Source organism: Polychytrium aggregatum (assembly GCF_025602895.1).
Source record: "Polychytrium aggregatum strain JEL109 chromosome Unknown BJ171scaffold_18, whole genome shotgun sequence".
Taxonomy (NCBI): Eukaryota; Fungi; Chytridiomycota; class Chytridiomycetes; order Polychytriales; genus Polychytrium; species Polychytrium aggregatum.
The window spans coordinates 281,313-297,855 of NW_026516220.1; the positions used below are offsets into that span (position 1 = coordinate 281,313).

The 16,543-nt window shown below is 59.5% G+C and overlaps 3 protein-coding genes across 3 annotated transcripts; 2 read left to right on the forward strand and 1 right to left on the reverse strand.

The window, feature by feature from the left end:
- Positions 1 to 1,877: 1,877 nt before the first annotated feature.
- On the forward strand, positions 1,878 to 5,024 carry BJ171DRAFT_504771 (methyltransferase domain-containing protein). The gene is made up of 6 exons (XM_053110969.1): positions 1,878 to 2,231; positions 2,499 to 2,630; positions 3,225 to 3,663; positions 3,781 to 4,051; positions 4,333 to 4,865; positions 4,907 to 5,024. Exons 1-6 carry the CDS (start codon positions 1,992 to 1,994, stop codon positions 4,945 to 4,947), a joined length of 1,656 nt encoding a protein of 551 aa, XP_052966678.1. The 5' UTR covers positions 1,878 to 1,991; the 3' UTR covers positions 4,948 to 5,024.
- Positions 5,025 to 5,088: 64 nt separating this feature from the next.
- Positions 5,089 to 7,817, reverse strand: BJ171DRAFT_504782 (uncharacterized protein). The gene is made up of 3 exons (XM_053110970.1): positions 7,098 to 7,817; positions 5,872 to 6,934; positions 5,089 to 5,744 (listed from the first exon to the last, which is right to left on the reverse strand). The coding sequence occupies exons 1-3, from the start codon at positions 7,652 to 7,654 to the stop codon at positions 5,439 to 5,441; spliced, it is 1,926 nt and encodes a 641-aa protein (XP_052966679.1). The 5' UTR covers positions 7,655 to 7,817; the 3' UTR covers positions 5,089 to 5,438.
- A 1,269-nt stretch (positions 7,818 to 9,086) lies between these two features.
- On the forward strand, positions 9,087 to 11,004 carry BJ171DRAFT_98478 (uncharacterized protein). The gene is made up of 4 exons (XM_053116022.1): positions 9,087 to 9,204; positions 9,428 to 9,862; positions 9,999 to 10,502; positions 10,651 to 11,004. The coding sequence occupies exons 1-4, from the start codon at positions 9,153 to 9,155 to the stop codon at positions 10,851 to 10,853; spliced, it is 1,194 nt and encodes a 397-aa protein (XP_052966680.1). The 5' UTR covers positions 9,087 to 9,152; the 3' UTR covers positions 10,854 to 11,004.
- Positions 11,005 to 16,543: the final 5,539 nt, after the last annotated feature.

Here is a 16,543-nt window from a genome sequence, read left to right on the forward strand (position 1 = left end):
GATGTTTTCGATCGGAGGACGGGGAGGGATCGAGGCGTCGGTTTGGCAGGTCAGGCTGTTGGCTTCCATCCAGTGGGTCATGGCTGCACTGTTGGAGAATGACCCTTGGAATCCTGGTCCCGTCGAGGCTGGAGGTGGGCGGAGGGAGTCGAGTGCATGGGGGTCGTGCAGCTGCGAGTCGTCGGCCACCAGGGACTCTGGAGGAGGGAGCGCCGCAAGCATGGGCGATTCGGCGTGGACGCCCATGTGAATATGGATTTCCTTCTCGAGCTGGTTGATCTTGTCGGTCCAGGCTTCGGTGTCGGGCTCAATGTCCGCCAGGTCGATGTAGAGCAAACCGGCAGTCGCCAGGAAGGTGGCGCCGAAGGCACGCTCGCCGCTCTTCAGGAGACGGACGGGGACGATGGGCTTTTGGAGATCCAGGGCATAGCGGAGCTCAAGTTGGCAGTTGCGGGACTCCTGGATGTCGCAGCAGGGTGAAATGGAATGGACGAAGGATCACACGAACGAATGAATGAGCAGGATGAAAATTCGGCGGATCAGGTCATGCGATGGACAGGCAACATGCATCACAAGCGCGCCGGCTGAGTCGATTCATGGACAGGTGCGAGAGCAGTCGATGAGGACGATACCACTGCGGCATGCCGAGACATCCCTGCTGGTGCGAATGCAAACAACAGCCCCGCAAAAGCCAACGCGGCATCGATCCTGACCTGGTACTTGTGCGAGATGCAGGGGGCAAAGACCTTGCTGTTGATGACGGCCTCAGCCATGCGCTCGTAGATGTTGCCCGTCATCTGGCTCTCGTCCATCCAGACCTTGATGTTGCGTGCACGGAGGTCCTGGCAGAGCTGTTTGACCTTGGGCTTGGTGTCCCATTGGTACGAGAGCATGACGTCGAATTGCTCGGGCGTATCGCTTATCGACAAGTACGAGACAGAGGGGCTGTTTGCGGATGGGAGCGACGACGAGATATTGAACGAGCTCGAGAGCAGACTGGTGGAGGGCATGGTGTTGAGTGAGTGGTGAGTCCGGAGGGTGACGACGAGAGATAGGCGGGCCGAGCCCAGGAGCAAGGAGGAGAAGACCGAGTCTTCGATCAGGATGTAGCTGCGGCTGTTCTCGGAGTAGCTGAGCTGGACCTCCTTTGGCGTGGCCACGGGCAAGTCGAGCTCCCTTATAATCTGGGAGACAGGAATTCGGATGAATTGCCGAGACACGGTAGCGTAGCGACGAATGGCGGGATATTGGCAAAGGCGGTGGATATTAGTCGTCCGTCAGAGGCCCCAAGCGGTGAAACTGCAACGCCGAAGCGCCCGGGTGAAGCCAGAGAGGGGAGGGATGGACGACAGCAACCCAAGGCCATTGCGAGACCCGGCAGAGCGGCCCTAGCGCTCCGACACACTTCCAGCAGCACCCAGCACCCAGTAACACCCGGCAGCACCCGGCAGCACCCAATAGTGTCCAGCAGCACCCAGAGGCAGCCGGCAGAGGCGACAAGCAGTAGCGGCAGACAGAGCAGCGCTTGCGGGCCAGGTCTTTCCCTCGGAGCAGCAGGCGGCCGTACCTTGCGCTTAAAGTCCACCACGGAGGGCGGCAGCGAGACCGACAGGACATAGACATGGTCGCTATACTCGATGTCGACGAAGCGGCAGCTGGCGTTGAGCTGGGTGGGACTGGCATGCGACGGCATGAAAGGCAGCCCGGCAAGATCAGAAGCGAAAGCCGACGACTGGACCGCCACCTGGGGCCCGCAGCCTGAAATAGTCTGCGAGCACGTTGCGGGCTGGTCGTCGGCTTGCAAGCGCCGGTGGCGAGTCGCCATGCTGGGCCTGTCCCACGGGGCCTGGCTGCTCGCTGTATCGCCGTGCAGAAGGGATTGGCCAGGCGCATTCCTCTTGGGACGCTGCGATCCGCACCAGCGCCGTGATCGACGCTGCCATCGACGCTGCCGTCCGCTGTCTGCTCCTGCACCCGGCCATTCCGCGGCGATGGCGGCCTTCCTCGCCGGCGACTTTATCCAGCTGCCCGACGGCCAGCGCTCCCCCGCCGAGTATCTCGCCACCCTCGCCGAGTTCATCGCCCAGCATTCATACCTGACCAGCTTCTACGGTCTGCATTTCATTACCCAGGACTACTGGCGCCGCTCGGCCTTTCCGCGCGAATGGGCTGTGCTTGCAGACGAGAGCTGGGAGAGCCTCGAGGCCGTCGCCTCGTCCGGACAGATCCAGGTGAGGCCGCGGCTTGCAAATCCTCCACCCTCGCATACAGAGTCAACAAGCCCGTTCGCCTTCCTCCCACGCGGACGACGGCTGGACGACGCTGGAATGCACGGGACGGCTCTCCGGGGCCATGTGGTCTGCCAGCGGACGGATCAGCCGGCTGCGAGTCGAGGTTTGGAGCACGCCGCGGCGAGACGACGGCCGGGCATGGGTATGGGCAAAGGGCAGGGATCGGCAAGCAAAGCTGAGCAGTCTCTGGACGCACTCATTCGGCAGGATCAATGGCCGGCCTCGCTCAAGACATTCATCCGGCAGGCGCACAGTATCGGACTGCCGCGAGATCCTGCCGCATGCCCGCTCTTTGGCGATGTGGAATGTCGGTATTTGTTGGAATCTCTCTGGGCCGCTGTTTGGCAGGGCACTGGATTTGTCAACCGCTTCTTTGGCCGCTCGATTCCGCTCGATTCCGGTTCGCATTCGCTGCTTGGCATTCGCTGCTTGGCATTCGCTGCTTGACATTCGCTGCTTGACATTCCTTTCTGTGTGTTGCCTTTTTTTTCTTGGCAGCCAAGGACTCGGAAGGAGACTTGGGATGGGTGACAGCGCTGTGGCGGGGGGGAGTGATCCCTCCTCTCCTTCGTGGCGAATCGCTTCACGACAGCATTTCTAACCCACAGCTCCCGGCACTCCAGTCCATGATCTGATTCCGGCAGTAGGTTCATCCAAGAGCCACCTGGCGCAGCCATCGGGTGCTCGGGTTTCAAACGTCTTGGCCGAGTCTCGTCTGGGGCTCGGTGCCGAGTGGAGCGAGCATGGAATGGAGCGATGCACCAATGGATATGGCTCATGAAGTGGGGGCATGGCTTGCTAGTGGCAATCTCATGCGAAGCAAGCATGGGTGGTGGGCAGGAGCATCGAGGGGGCTCGGCCTCTATCGAACCAAGCCGGGGGAACGTGCTCGCTGCCGAGAAGCCTCACCGAATGGTGTCGACCCTGGGGCAGATCACCAACGGCATGAACCGCAAGAAGCTCGAGGAGGTCACTTCCCTGGCCGCCATCATCGCTCACATCGCCAACACGAGCGGCTGCACCCACGTCCTCGATATCGGAGCCGGTCAGGGCTACTTGTCGTCGGCATTGGCATATCAGTACGGGCTCGACGTTGTGTGTCTGGACGGCTCAGGACTCCAGTTGCATGGCGGGCAGTCCCGCTCAGCACACATTGAGCGGCTGCTTGAGCATCACAAGATGCGCCAAGGTGGCCGGCTCAGGTTCGTGGAGATGGTTCTCAAGTTTGACAAAGTCGCGGGACAGCCAAGCGACGACGAGCCCCAGATCGTTCGGCAAATCCGTCAACTGATCCAAGACAGCGAAAGTACATCTGGTGCGGCTGGACAGGAATCGCCCAGCGCCGAGAGCCGCTGGCTGATCTGCGGACTGCGTAAGTGCGGAGGTACAGCGGCCCATACAGTGCCCTGCGCTGACCATCGCTGCGGTGGGTATTCTCTGCATGCAGCATCAGAGTGTTGGCAATGAATCTAAAGCCACCGACGCCCAGACACCTGCGGTGATTTGGCCCCCACGATGCTCAAGTCGATTGTCCCAGGCACATCCGATCGCAGCGGCATTCCTCAGGCCCGAGTCGTGGTCAATGTCGGGTGCTGCTACCACGTCCTGACCGAAAGGGATGTTGCCAACTCGGCAACCGAGTTCCATGCGCGACACCAGACTGATGACGGCCTGGAGCAAGTGGCCTGTGGGTTCCCGATGAGTAAGGTTCTCAAGGACCAAGGGCTGAAGCTGGGGCTGGAAGCACGGATGGTTGCCTGGTAGGTCACAAATGCTGGGGTGGTGTGTGTTTGCATACCAATGCTTTGTGCCGATTGTTTGACTGTTGCGTTTGAGTGCTCGGATGCTTGAATCACTGACCACTCGACCACTCGACCACTCGACCACTCGACCACTCGACCACTCGACCACTCGACCACTCGACCACTCGACCACTCGACCACTCGACCACTCGACCACTCGACCACTCGACCACTCGACCACTCGACCACTCGACCACTCGACCACTCGACCACTCGACCACTCGACCACCGGGCTCCAGCCAAGCCGCGCGACGATGGGCACCCAACCCCAAGCAAACTCGGCAGAGCTTTCGGCGGCTGTTTTACCGAGCCGTCCTTCAAGCCATCCTGAACGACCACCGCGAACAACTGCCAGCCGCAAGACAGCCCGAGGAAAGCACTGGAAGCGATGCCCGACCCCAAGACATCAGCAGCGACGACGTTCTCCAGCGGATGAGCGACTATGCCGTTCGCCGGTTACCGTCGGCGGCCTTCGAGTCGCCGCTCCAGTACATCAGCGCCGCCTTGGATCGACTCGGAGTTGCTCCGGACAGTCCGCTGCGTGATCCGGCCGTCACGACAGAGTACTTTGAGCGCCATGCTGCAGCGGAGAAGCAGATTGCCGTGGTGTGGACGCTGCGTGCGCTGATGGCCGATGCGATCGAGAGCCTGATCTTGGTTGATCGGTGGATGTACTTGGTGGAGCAAGCCAACGAGCGCCGAGCGGCGTTGGCAGCAAGTGTGGGACATGATTGCTGCAGCGGCAGCAGCGATGGCAGTGATCGCGAGCTTGGTCCCACATGTTGCGCTGGTACCGATCGCAGATGTTGTCAGCCAGTCCTCGCAACATGGCGCTAATAGTCGTTGGCTTGTAGTCCGTTGAGCAACAAATGCGACGCCCTCTCATGTTCCACGGGGGGATATGCACAATATACGATCCCGATGCAAACGAGCCAACTGAGAATGTGTATCCAGGAACCAGAAAGAGGGGACAGATACCGACCGAACGCCTGGAGTGACTTGTTTCACAAACTCTATTTTCAACAGACAGAGACTGACCGACGGAGAGAAAGGAGATGGAAAGAACACCGAGGACAGAACAGAGACCAAAAAGAAAGGAGGAAGAAACACAGATGACCACGTTGCTAAGGCTGCGGATAACAACAAGTCGTCTATCGGGCACCGGTGGCAGGGGCGGCAGAGCAGAGTGTATCTACAGGACAGAGTGGGCGAAGAGCAAGCCCTCTGTGAGAGCTGCGGGATTTGGATTTGGATTTGGAGCGGATGATCGCGTTCGAAGCAGACGACGCCGGGACAAATCGGGCACTATTGGAGCTGTTGGGACACGAGCGAGCTACCGGGCTTGCTAGATCATCAGCGGGCAGGACAGCTCGACGCCGAGGTCTCGGAGATCGCACCAGTCCAGGGTGCTGAGATCCAAGTGCTCGAACTCGTCCTCAGGAACTTCGGGCACAGGCACCGGCCGCGACTTGATGTAGGCATCTAACTCGTCCGGGGGCAGGTCGGGCAGACATCCCTCACCAAAGGAGTGGAAGGCCATATGCATGAGTTCGTCGCTGAACCCCATGTGCAAAAAGTCATACAGCTCGTGGTCGGCGGCATTGGGCTGGTGCGTCGGCGCAATGCGAGCGGCCCGCGACCAGTCCAGAGGCTGGGCAGGCCAGCAGCCGGGGTGGGAGGGTCGAGATTCATGCAATCTGGCAGATCCAGCATCGCGGCCGTGGACGTCGACACTGTCTCGGCTGTCGAGCGAATAGGTACAGCTTGGAGCGGTGGACGGCAGTGTCGCCGAGGCTATCGGGGACCTTGGCATCCAGGTCAAAGACAGCCTCGATCAGGTTGACAACGGCATCGTCGCAGTCGTTGTTGCAGGGCGTCCAGACGTCCGAGGCCACGCGAGCCGACTTTGGCTTGGATGGCCTTGCCCTGGTGGCTGCAAGCGCGGTTGAGATCGGGGGTAGCGATAACTGGGGCACCTCAGTTACGGCTTCATCTGATTCTCGGGTCGACAGACCGAGCTCAAGCTCGATTCGATGGAGAAGCGCGGGTGTGCAATCTTTGTAGCTCTGTAGGGCCGCGAAGAGCTTGGCTGGGTCCGGGCCGCACTCGAGCAAGCCCTGGAGACGGCGCAGGCTGAGATGCAACAGATCGCTGCGATCGAGGTCGGCGGCAGTTTGAGCGACTTGGAGAGCAACCCGCAGGCCATCTCCGTCGTAGTCGGGGCAATATGCACAAAGACTGGCAGCCATGGCTGTGACCAGGAACTCGCAGCCGAAATAGTCTGCGATGCGGATCAGGCGAAGTGGAAGCGATGTGTCGGAGTGGCCGAGATAGGCGTGCATGTGTTCGAGCTCGTTGAGGACGTCGGACTCGGCGGCAGACACAAAGTAGAAGAAAGCCAGCATGTCGTCGTCGCTGAAGCATGCAGGAACGACAACTGAGCCGCCTGCAGAAGGCGCCGAGCCGTAGCGAGGGGTGTGTGTTGAGACGGACGAGCCTAGAGCGGCAAAACAAGATGATAGGGAGGTGTGCAGATACTCGGGGAGACGATACAGCCGGAACTCTCCGTTGGCAAAAGGATGGTGCTTTTCAGCGCCGACATTGGCGTTGGAGTTGGCGCTGGCCTGGGCGACTCCGGAAGGCGATTGTGGGGGCGACAGCGTGGGAATATAGCTTGGGCTGGACCAAGCTGGGGTGACAGGTTGGAGACAGAGTTGGATCAGGATTGTGGCTTTGGGCGAGATTTCTTGCGAAGCTTGAGCAGTCAGATCGCCACACAATTTGATGTGGCTAAGATCGCTCCATTCGCTCAGTTCGGAGAGGAAAAACTGGTCGCGGGGTCTGAAGCAGAAACAGGCCGCCGGGATATGGTATGGGAAAGAGCAGATGGGTTAGTGCCGTGCGCGACGGTCGATGGTTGGAGTGATGGGTATGGTGCGTGCGGTGGCGGAAGCAGTGGCAATGCGGCACGGTGATGGATGAATGGAGGCCGCTTTGCATTTACCTTGGCTGGATTCGGAATGTGCAAGATTCGTCGGGCCCAAAGACGGCCAGGGCAAAGGCCAGGGCATGGTCGAGTGTGGATGAGCACGAATTGATGGGGTATAGACACTCGATCGAGACCTGGGGCTCGAGCCAGGGGTTGGCGGGATTGGGAGACAGATGGGCTCTCCAGGCTTGGTGGAAGGCATGGAAGATGGGCGAGGAGACTTTGTTGGTGCGATCGAAAGACTTGTAGTCAAACGTCCACCGGAAGGACCGGAAGTTGGCTCGGAGGTGGGCCTTTGGCAGAGGGTGCAGCTGCGAAAGTCGGGCCCACTCGAGACGCAGAGCGTCGACGGGATCGGCACGGACAAGCACGGAGCGCTGGTCGGGATCGCTGAGTTCGGAGACTGAGGGAGCGATGGAGCCAATGTCGGAGATGGCCGAGTCGGGGAGGGTGGTGACGGTGGACCGGCGCTGCAGGGATTTTTCGGGGAGAGCAAAGCCGGTGGACGTCTCGATGTGCAGAGCAGTGGACGGGCTGGTGCCCGAGACCGAGACGACGGTGTGATCGGCCATGACGGCGTGTGCGGGGGGTATAAGTGGCTGGGACGAGGGAGCAGCAGAGGGGCTGGAGGTCAGCTTGGACAACTCGTCGATCGGAGCTGGTGGTGGTCTGGACGGCAGCGATGCTGGTGGGTGGTGGTCTGGAGGACAGCGATGGCGAGCGATGGCGAGCGACGAGCGAACGAGGCCAAGCTGCGTCGTCGAAGGAATATATAGCAACGTGGGAGACAGACGGGCTCATGGACGATCGGGGCTGGCCAATGTGTGCCGCGACACGGGGACACAGGCGCGCTGCGACGCGGCGGGGACGGCAACGGCGCTGTGTCGGGCTGTGGTGATGGCGATGATGTTGATGTTGATGTTGTAATTGGTGTTAGTGATGGTGCTAGTGATGGTGTTAGTGATGGTGCTGATATTGGTGTTGGTGATGGTGCTGATATTGGTGTTGGTGCTGATGGTATTGAGAGACACGAATATCGATTCCAGGATCGACACTTGTGTCAGAGGCTCAAACGCCTGTCTCACTGGCTGGCTGGCTGGCGTCATCCGCGCCCGTGTCTGGTGCGAGCGAGAGCCACGGCTGTCCCCGACGAGCGAGGCGTGTCGCCAGAACTGCAATGCGAGCACCACGGGAGCCACATGGGCGATCAACTCTCGGGCATCATCAACGACCGTCAACGACACCAACTCCAACGACCATCAACGACACCATCACCAACATCAAACGCCAACATCAATCACCAGCGACTACTCCCACGGATCGCCGTCCAAAAACAGCAGCCGCAACTCTTTCCCGTTTGCCCTTTGCAAGGCCGAGCAGGGTCGAACAGGACCAGGCAGGACAAGGCCAGACAAAGCACAACAAAGCAAGGCTGTCGACCAGAAAGAAAGCCACGAGGAGGTCTCATTGCCCGTTGCCTTGCTGTTGCCTTGCTGTTGCCTTGCCGTTGCCTTGACTGTTGTCCTGCTGTTCCCTTGACTGTCTTTCCTCTTCCAGCAGCTACACTTGCCCTTTCCCACAGTGCCATCAGTTGCACTCTCATCAATTACACTTTCATCAGGCTTGCCCTTGCATCTTCTTTGCGCTCTCAGCCCGTCTCATCTCCAACCGTGAGCTTGTCCTCCCACTTGTCCTCCCGCTCTCCTCCCACTCTCCTCCCACGCGCTCCCTGTGCCCTCCTCAGCACCAGCCTCTGCCTTCTGCAGCAAGGCCGCCCCGCTGTTCTATTTGCGACACCGACACTCGAGCCGCCGGGGTCGCACGGCTCGTTGCATCGGGACACAGCCTTGTCTGTCGATCCAATCGGCTGCCGCCCTCAGGCCCGTCACCACCCGGCGTTGCCCGCCCCACATTGCTGTCGTCCCTCTCCTGTCTCCTCCCAAAGTGGCTCCAGGCTATATCTGCGCACCCCACCCGGCCCTAACCCTCTCCAAGCCCGGCTCCTCCTGCTCCCTCTTCGCCGTCCATCTGCAACGCAACGCAGCGCCCTCACCCGCCCCATCCGTGCAAATGTCTGGCTGCGTGGACCTGCAGAACACCTACTACTGCCCCGAGTTTGCCGGTAAGGAGGATGGAGTGGAATGGGATGGGATCAGCCGGCTCTGGATCGGCCCAAGGCCGCAGATGGTGGCAGGCAGCGGCAGGCAGCGGCATGCCCCCATGTCGGCAAACGTCCTGCATCCACCAGCCCCTCAGTCCCCTCCAGCCCCTCCAGTCCCTCCGTCACACACCTCCCCTCAATATGTCCTCTCGCTGATCGTCCGTCGCTTCCCTCTCATCGACAGGCAACTTTGTCCGTGCCAACTCGACGCAGGATGTTGACAACAACATCGCCCAGCTCATCGGCGGTTCCTGGCAGGGCTCCGTCCAGTCCCAGCTTTCGTGCCCCAACTTCAACGAGACCACCGTCCGCTACAGACTGGCCGTCGTCTGCGGTATCTACGCCGATGTGTACACCAACTCTGACCCCAACAGCGGTGTCAACTGCCCCGAGAACGCCCAGAAGTCTGCTGGCACCCGCCAGCTGTGCTCCTCGGCCCTGCAGGCATACATGAGCACACTCGCGGTCCAGTACAATACATGCGACCCCAACAACGGCGTCGATCTGCGAAACCAGGACTGGGGCACCCTGACCCATCTGCAGTCTGACCTGCCTGCCACCGACTCGGCCAACTGTGTCTCGACCATGGCGCTGGAGCGTGCTCTCGGTGCCGGATGCGGTAAGCGTTGCGCTCTCGTCTATGTCCAAGTGGCACCTATGCACCGGCGACATGCAATAGAACCGTTCACGCACATGGCGACATGTGTTGTCTGTCGCTGGTCCTAACAGCCTCCCCATTCTTTCCATCTTCCCAGGCTTCCACACCTCCGACGCTTTCCATGCCTATTGTGCCTCCAATAGCACCGACTCGTGCTGCACCACCGACGCCGCCAATGCCACCTCCGCCACCTCTGCTCTGCCCTCGACGACCTCATCCATCTCCATCGTTCCTCGGATCAGCCCCGACGCTCCCACCACCCGCTCCGCCCCGGTCCCTGTGACCACCCAGACCCCTGACTCGAGCAACAATGGGCCCAACATCCCGCTGATTGCCGGTGGAGCCGCTGGTGGACTGGTCCTGCTTGTCGCCCTCGTCTTGGGCTTTGTGCTCGTCCGTAGGAGAAAGGCCCGCCAGGTCGAGGAGCAGTACCCCCACAACCCCGACAACTCTGACGGCTACGGTGCCACCCAAACCTTCTACGGCGGCCCGGCTACCACCTACGGCGCTGCCACGACGTACGGCGGCGCCAGCTACTCGGGCCAGACCAACGCCGCCGTCTACAACTACATCCCCAACCTGTCGGACGAGATTGCCATTGGTACGGATAGCTAATTGTGCTTGAGTGCATTGGATTGCGTCGCACGTGCGCCGTGGGGACTCGATGCGCCTGTCCAACGAGCCAGCTCATGGCCGACCCCCCCTCATTCTCTGACACTTTCTGCGTGGCTTTTTCGTTGGCGCTGCAGAATCTGGCGATGTCATTGTGATCAAGGAAACCTATGACGATGGCTGGGCCTTTGGCTACAACACCCGAACAAAGAGCGAGGGCTGCTTCCCTCTGGCTTGCGTCGAGCCCAACACCGCTGGCGGTCCATCCGAAGGCGCTCCTCAAACCAAGCAGATCAAGCAGCGTGGGTCGTCGCTGTACACCCGCTACGTGCCCAAGTAGACCAGTCGGCGCGCAGCGATGATGGAACACATGCATCCCTCCAATACCCTCACTCCTGCAGCACCCCCGGGCTCAATTCAAAAATCAGACAGGACACACCACTCCCACCCCCCAGCTCCGGCTTCAGCCTCGGCCTCAGCCTCAATCCCTTTCCCCCTGCCTCCTCCCTGGCATCTTCAACGACGTGAGACTTTGGATTGCTCAACAACACAACACACGCCTGCAACAAGCCCTCACGAACTCCCCAGCCAGCTTTTCTCTGCATCTAAATTGTGCGTGGCTTCTCGTCCGGCTGCGCCGCGATGGGAAGCGACCCGACTTTCGTAATGATGGCTGCTGCGCGATGTTTGTTGTCCTATCTTCCCCTCTACTCTCCTGCTTTCTCCTGCTTTCTCTTTCGTCACCCCGCCACATCTTGCTTTGCTTTCTCTATCTCGATCTACCTGTCTTGCTCTCTTGCTCTTCTCTCTTGCCTTGCGCAGCTCCCCGGTAATTCGTTGTATGAGCCCGGGGCGCTGTGTTCTATGTTACTCTTGCCCTCTATGTTTCTATCGTTCCCCGCCTCCCCCCCTCCCTCCATCGTCCTTGACAGATGTGTACAGACCATTCTGCTAACAAACGGAAATCCCTGGAACCCATCTCGTGCCGGGCGAGGCGTGGGAAGCACGGCCAGGCTGGGTGCGTGGTGGGATTTCGGTGGTTTCTGATTGCTGCGGCCAGATCACAACAAGCCACACAAGCCACACCAGCCACGTGCGTCGCCAGGATGCAGAGTGGGTTTTCTGGCTGCCGCTCGCTGCTTCCTCCGCTTGGGCTCGCAAGCGCCCTGTCTCCTGCACGATCCTTGCCTGTCCGAGATGCTTGCCTCGCTTCCTCGGTGTTCGGGGGAGTTGCGGAATCGCCTCGTCTTTGCCGGGCGGGCAGGGCCAGGAGACGGCGCAACAGCGAACCAAAGAAATGGACCTTGTCAACGGAGCCGGAGGGAGTCCCCGTATTGGCAGAGACTCCAACCCATGCGGGCTTCTCGTCTAGAGGGACCAAAACATTCCATTCCATTCCATTCCATCGCTGCTCGAGGAGAGAGGGAGGAAGCAATACCGGGGCGCACAGAGGTTGCGTTCGTCTGCTACGGGCAAGCGACAGGGACATACAGCAGCAAAGTCCAAGTCCTGATGATCGGGGGTCGATTCTCCAGGGTCGGATCTGCGGTTATCCCATTCCTTCTCCCCTCCAGAGTGGGGTCTGCGGTTGTCCCATTCCTCCTTCTTCTCCTCTCGGGCAGAGCAGCAGTCACTAGTGTTTGCAACGAACAGAGATGGTCTTTGGAATTCTACAGACTTGCCTCCGACGAAACAAACCTGTGGCTGATCCCAATCTCTGCTGGACGATAGGGTCGTCTCTACTTCCGCAATACCTGCAATGTGTGCGATGGCGGCGGGGCTGTTGGGTCAAGCAATTTCCCTGCCACACTTGCAAGCCCAGCTCGATCGGCTGGCAAGTGATGCTTTTCCATCTGGCAAGTCCAAATTCTTGTCTTGACCGAATCAGCAAGCGCAACTCGCCAGCCAGCGACTATCCCAGCAGCTACAACTCGCCCCTCCTCCTCCGTTAACAACGCAGCAGCTATGCCGTTCTGCACCCGCTGCGGCGAAATCGTCCAGAATCCAAATGGACTTTGCACCGTATGCCAATCCAGATCTGCAGGTCTCTGTCGGTGCCGTTGCGAGCTTGGCAAGGCGAGAGGCAGAGATAGCATGGAAGAACGCCCTTGTCAACCGGGAGAGTGCAGCGAGGGGCAAATCGCAGTGGCATGGTACCAACCGATCCTCCCTCGTCTAAAACGGCTCGCAGTCGATGCCTCGGCCAGCGGCATGACATCCAAGGACAACAGAGGCGACATCTATGCCAACAGGTACCGTCCTCCACCCAGACTCGACAGTGTCTCCACTGCAAAATGCGGCCTGACTTGTCTCTGCAAATACGGATCCAGTCAGTCAACTCATCGGGCATTGTTGCTGGGATTCCCACCCACCTGCTTCATATCGTGCAGCTATCTCTCCGGCGGCTTCAATGCTGGGGTGGAGCACGGCCTCGGTCGCATGCTTGGCATCGAGAATCCAGTCCAGCAGACCTGCACCGACTGCAGCAAGACCCTGACCAAAGCCCAGGAGGTCTTCGTTGCTCCGACTGATGCCGGTGGGCAGGTCTACTGCGAAACATGCTATGCCGGCCATTTCAAGAAGGGCGATTGGTGAGGCCATCCTGCGGTGCCATCCCGTGGTACCATCCTGTGGTGCTGCTCCATTGCTTCATCCGATTGCTCCATCCGATTGTTTCATCCGATTGTTTCATGCATTATCGCCATGGCTTGGTTCGACTGCAGCCAGCCCTCCTTCCATAGCTGCCTGACACTCGCTCGGCATCTGCTGTTCTCACGCCATTCCTCATCCCTTGCTCCTCCGTCTCCGTCTCCGCTGTGTGGATCTGCGGAACCACTTTTACCGCAGCGTCAAATGCAAGCAGCCGGTCCTGGGACTTGGCCACCAATACGTCCAGCAAAACAACCAATACTGGCACCGCGAGTGCTTTGACGCCGGCACCGCCTGCCACGTTTGCTCCAAGGTGATCTTTGGGCAAGCCGTCATGGCCCTGTCGCACAATTATCACCCAGCCTGCTTCAAATGCGTCGGGTGCGGAAGTGCCTTTGCCGACGGCCGATTTGTCGACCGCAATGGCGAGCCGTGGTGCCGCCCCTGTGCAGAAAAAGCGACGCCGCAGGTTGCCCGAATCGCCCAGAAGGCCCCGGCTTCAAACGCCGCTGCGTCCAGCAGTACCCCAGCAGCAGCAGCAGCAGCAGCAGCAGCAGCAGCAGCAGCACCAACAACAGCAGCAGCGGGAGGGGCAGGGTCAAAGCCCAAACCAGACGACGCCGATGATCTCATCAACAAGTTCAAAGAGCGTGTCCGTGTCGACAATCTCGGGAGCCGCTGCGACAAGTGCCTCGAGCCCGTCCTCTCCAATGCCATCAAGATACCAAACTCTGGCGGACTGTACCACAGCGAATGCTTCACTTGCGAAAAGTGCCAGAAGCAGCTGGTTGGCAAGTTTACGGCTTACAACGGGCAGTACTACCATCCCGGGGTGAGCCACCTGCCTGAGATCTTGGTCAGAAGCGATATGCTGGGTGGGTGAGTGAGAGGCAGCGAAAGTGACCCTAACCCGGTGCTGCCGACGCACTCAGTGTTCTCCCATGAAAATGCCGACGGAGGACTCTGTCTGCGCGAAGTGCCACAAGCCAATCTCTGGTGCATTCGTGAAGCTCGAGGATCAGCTCATCCACAGCGACGTGAGTTTTCCACCAGCACATCCACAAACCCCCAGAGCCTCTCCCAGCTCGCATGTGTATGCTGTGGTGTTGTTGCTGTCGCTGCTGTTTCTGATCGGCTTGTCTTTGATGTCCCAGTGCTTCGTCTGTGTCAAGTGCCGGACCAAGCTCTCGGGCTGCCCGTTCGGAAACACCCCCGAGGGCCCCCAGTGCCAGGGCTGCATCAAGAACTCTGACCTTGGCAAGCCCAAGTTTACTCCCGGCTTCACGGTGAACCAATGCGGGCTCAAGGAGCTGCGCGGACCAGGCGGCGTCAAGATCGGGGACAACGAGGCTCTCCGAGCCCTCGGTGGCTCCAACATCTGTCCCAGGTGCCAGCAAAAGACATACATGTCTGACGAGGTACAAAGTGAATGGCAGTGTTAATGGGGAGACTCACTGGCAGAATCACAGCTGGAGACACACGGCGTGCAAAGACGTTGACATGCTGACTTTTGCGCAGGTTCCCGGGCCCTTGAGCACCAAGTGGCATCGGTAAGTGACATTGTCGTCGCGAGATGGACGCTGCCCGACCCTAGCCCGACTCTGCGCGATTCTGTCTAACGCTGTGATGGTTTGGATATCCCGATGCGGCCTGTGGACGATCAGCGCTTGTCTAAAGTGCGCCTCGTGCCGGACTCTGCTCGACAGCATGGCAAAGATCCGCCTAGACTCGACAGAGCCGTTTTGCTGGAAGTGCTTTGACAAGCAGCGCGCGGGCCAGCCCAACACAGCCGCCCCGAGCGGAGTGGCCGTCTAGATGGATGCCGATTTTTGGTGAAACAAAGATCATGGCTGCTTTTTGGTCTCATTGCCCACCATGAATGATGCGAGCGTGGGAATCCGCCCGGTGTGTGTGTGTGTGTGTGACCGCTATGGCAGCCCTTCCCCTTGACGCGCAGCGCCGTTTTCTTTCCTGTGCGATTTCCGCAGCCCTCCCCACTCAATCCCGTTTTCCAGCGATCCATCTTGCTCCCGTTCTCGCATCTACACAATCTCACCTCCCTCCTCCCCTGCACGAAACCATGAGCTCCCCCAGCAAGTCCATTGGCTCCAACTCGCATTGGTCCAGGTGAGGGATCCTCTGTCGATCGCGCACTGTCTTGCCTCTGCGTCCATGTCCCTCCCCCACAGATCAATCGGCATCTGCACGTCCAGCAAACTCACGCCTCCGTCTAATCGATCCCCTTTCCTTTGGGTTTCTCTCTCTCGATTGGTTCTGCACTGCTTCGATCCACGGCAAACCCAGCGAGCTGGTCAATGCCGGCAACCTGAAGATTGCCTTCCACGGCGGCATCTTCCTGGCCGCCTACTATTTCTTCTCCCAGCACGGAGACTGGTTCACCTTCTAGATCGCACCAAAGTCGTCGTTGGCCAAATCCGCCCCCTTCATTCACCCTCTCCCCCTCACCACCACCATCCTTCTCTTTTCGGGATCGAGTTGAATCGGGATCTCCCTCGGAAATCCAGTAAATCCAGTATTGGAGATCCTGATCGAGCCAGCGCCTCCGCTTCCACTTCCCCTCGCTTCTTTCACATCTTCGACGCACGCCACGCACCGCACGCACGGACCGAGCTCCCTTTTGTATCATAGCAACCCCGCTGGACGCCTCCCTCAATAAAGGATCGTCATGCTCTTCTGCCGTACTGGTCACTGTGGCAACACCCCTGCAACACTCGCTTGTACGCCGCAAGTCGGTCGTAGCCGATCCAGGAGAGTCGGTGTCGACGTCTGTGTCCAGCAGCCACCTTTCCGCACCAATCCCGCTCATCCACCAACACCCACCACAGGCCACAAGCCGAGGTCCATAGGGAAGTGTATAGTATTCTATCGGATCGACATTCAGGCATAGAAAAACAGTAAGCTAAGAAAACAAGAGAGAGAGAAACAAATGCATTCAGGGAACGGATGGCACTCGCCCCAAGGTTCTATGACCAAATGACTGGCACTCGCCCCAAGGTTCTATGACCAAACGACAGCAAGCCCATCCTTGCGGATGCCTGCTGGTCCACTCGCGATGTTGCTTGTGCGATGCTCGATCACCGGGCCTGTCGCTCAGAGCCGAATCCTCGACAGCAAGCTTGTAGAGTTGCGATTCTGACGGCTGGTTGATGTGCTCCGGCGCTTCTGGAGGGGGGAGAGTTCGTCGAGGCCAAACAATCGCTTGTTACAGTGTCTGGAGTCTGGTGATCTTGGTTTCCTGCGACCCAGTTTCCTGCGACCCAGTCTCCCGAGGCAGCTGTCCGTTTTGTGGGAGCGAGGACGGCCCGCTATGACCAATGTCGGTCCATTTGTCTGCAGCAGCAGTTGGCCAGATAAGATCGG

What these genes read in the sequence shown, in the direction of transcription:
- BJ171DRAFT_504771 (XM_053110969.1), top strand. Translation starts at nt 1,992, where the DNA reads ATGGCGGCCTTCCTCGCCGGCGACTTTATCCAGCTGCCCGACGGCCAG. An exon ending in GAAGCACGGATGGTTGCCTG is followed by an intron (nt 4,052 to 4,332) that starts GTAGGTCACAAA and finishes ACCGGGCTCCAG; the next exon opens with CCAAGCCGCGCGACGATGGG. An exon ending in TGGCAGTGATCGCGAGCTTG is followed by an intron (nt 4,866 to 4,906) that starts GTCCCACATGTT and finishes AGATGTTGTCAG; the next exon opens with CCAGTCCTCGCAACATGGCG.
- BJ171DRAFT_504782 (XM_053110970.1), bottom strand. Translation starts at nt 7,654, where the DNA reads ATGGCCGATCACACCGTCGTCTCGGTCTCGGGCACCAGCCCGTCCACT. An exon ending in ACATTCCGAATCCAGCCAAG is followed by an intron (nt 6,935 to 7,097) that starts GTAAATGCAAAG and finishes TTTCTGCTTCAG; the next exon opens with ACCCCGCGACCAGTTTTTCC. An exon ending in ATAGCCTCGGCGACACTGCC is followed by an intron (nt 5,745 to 5,871) that starts GTCCACCGCTCC and finishes TGGCCTGCCCAG; the next exon opens with CCTCTGGACTGGTCGCGGGC.
- BJ171DRAFT_98478 (XM_053116022.1), top strand. Translation starts at nt 9,153, where the DNA reads ATGTCTGGCTGCGTGGACCTGCAGAACACCTACTACTGCCCCGAGTTT. An exon ending in CTACTGCCCCGAGTTTGCCG is followed by an intron (nt 9,205 to 9,427) that starts GTAAGGAGGATG and finishes TCTCATCGACAG; the next exon opens with GCAACTTTGTCCGTGCCAAC. An exon ending in TGCTCTCGGTGCCGGATGCG is followed by an intron (nt 9,863 to 9,998) that starts GTAAGCGTTGCG and finishes CCATCTTCCCAG; the next exon opens with GCTTCCACACCTCCGACGCT.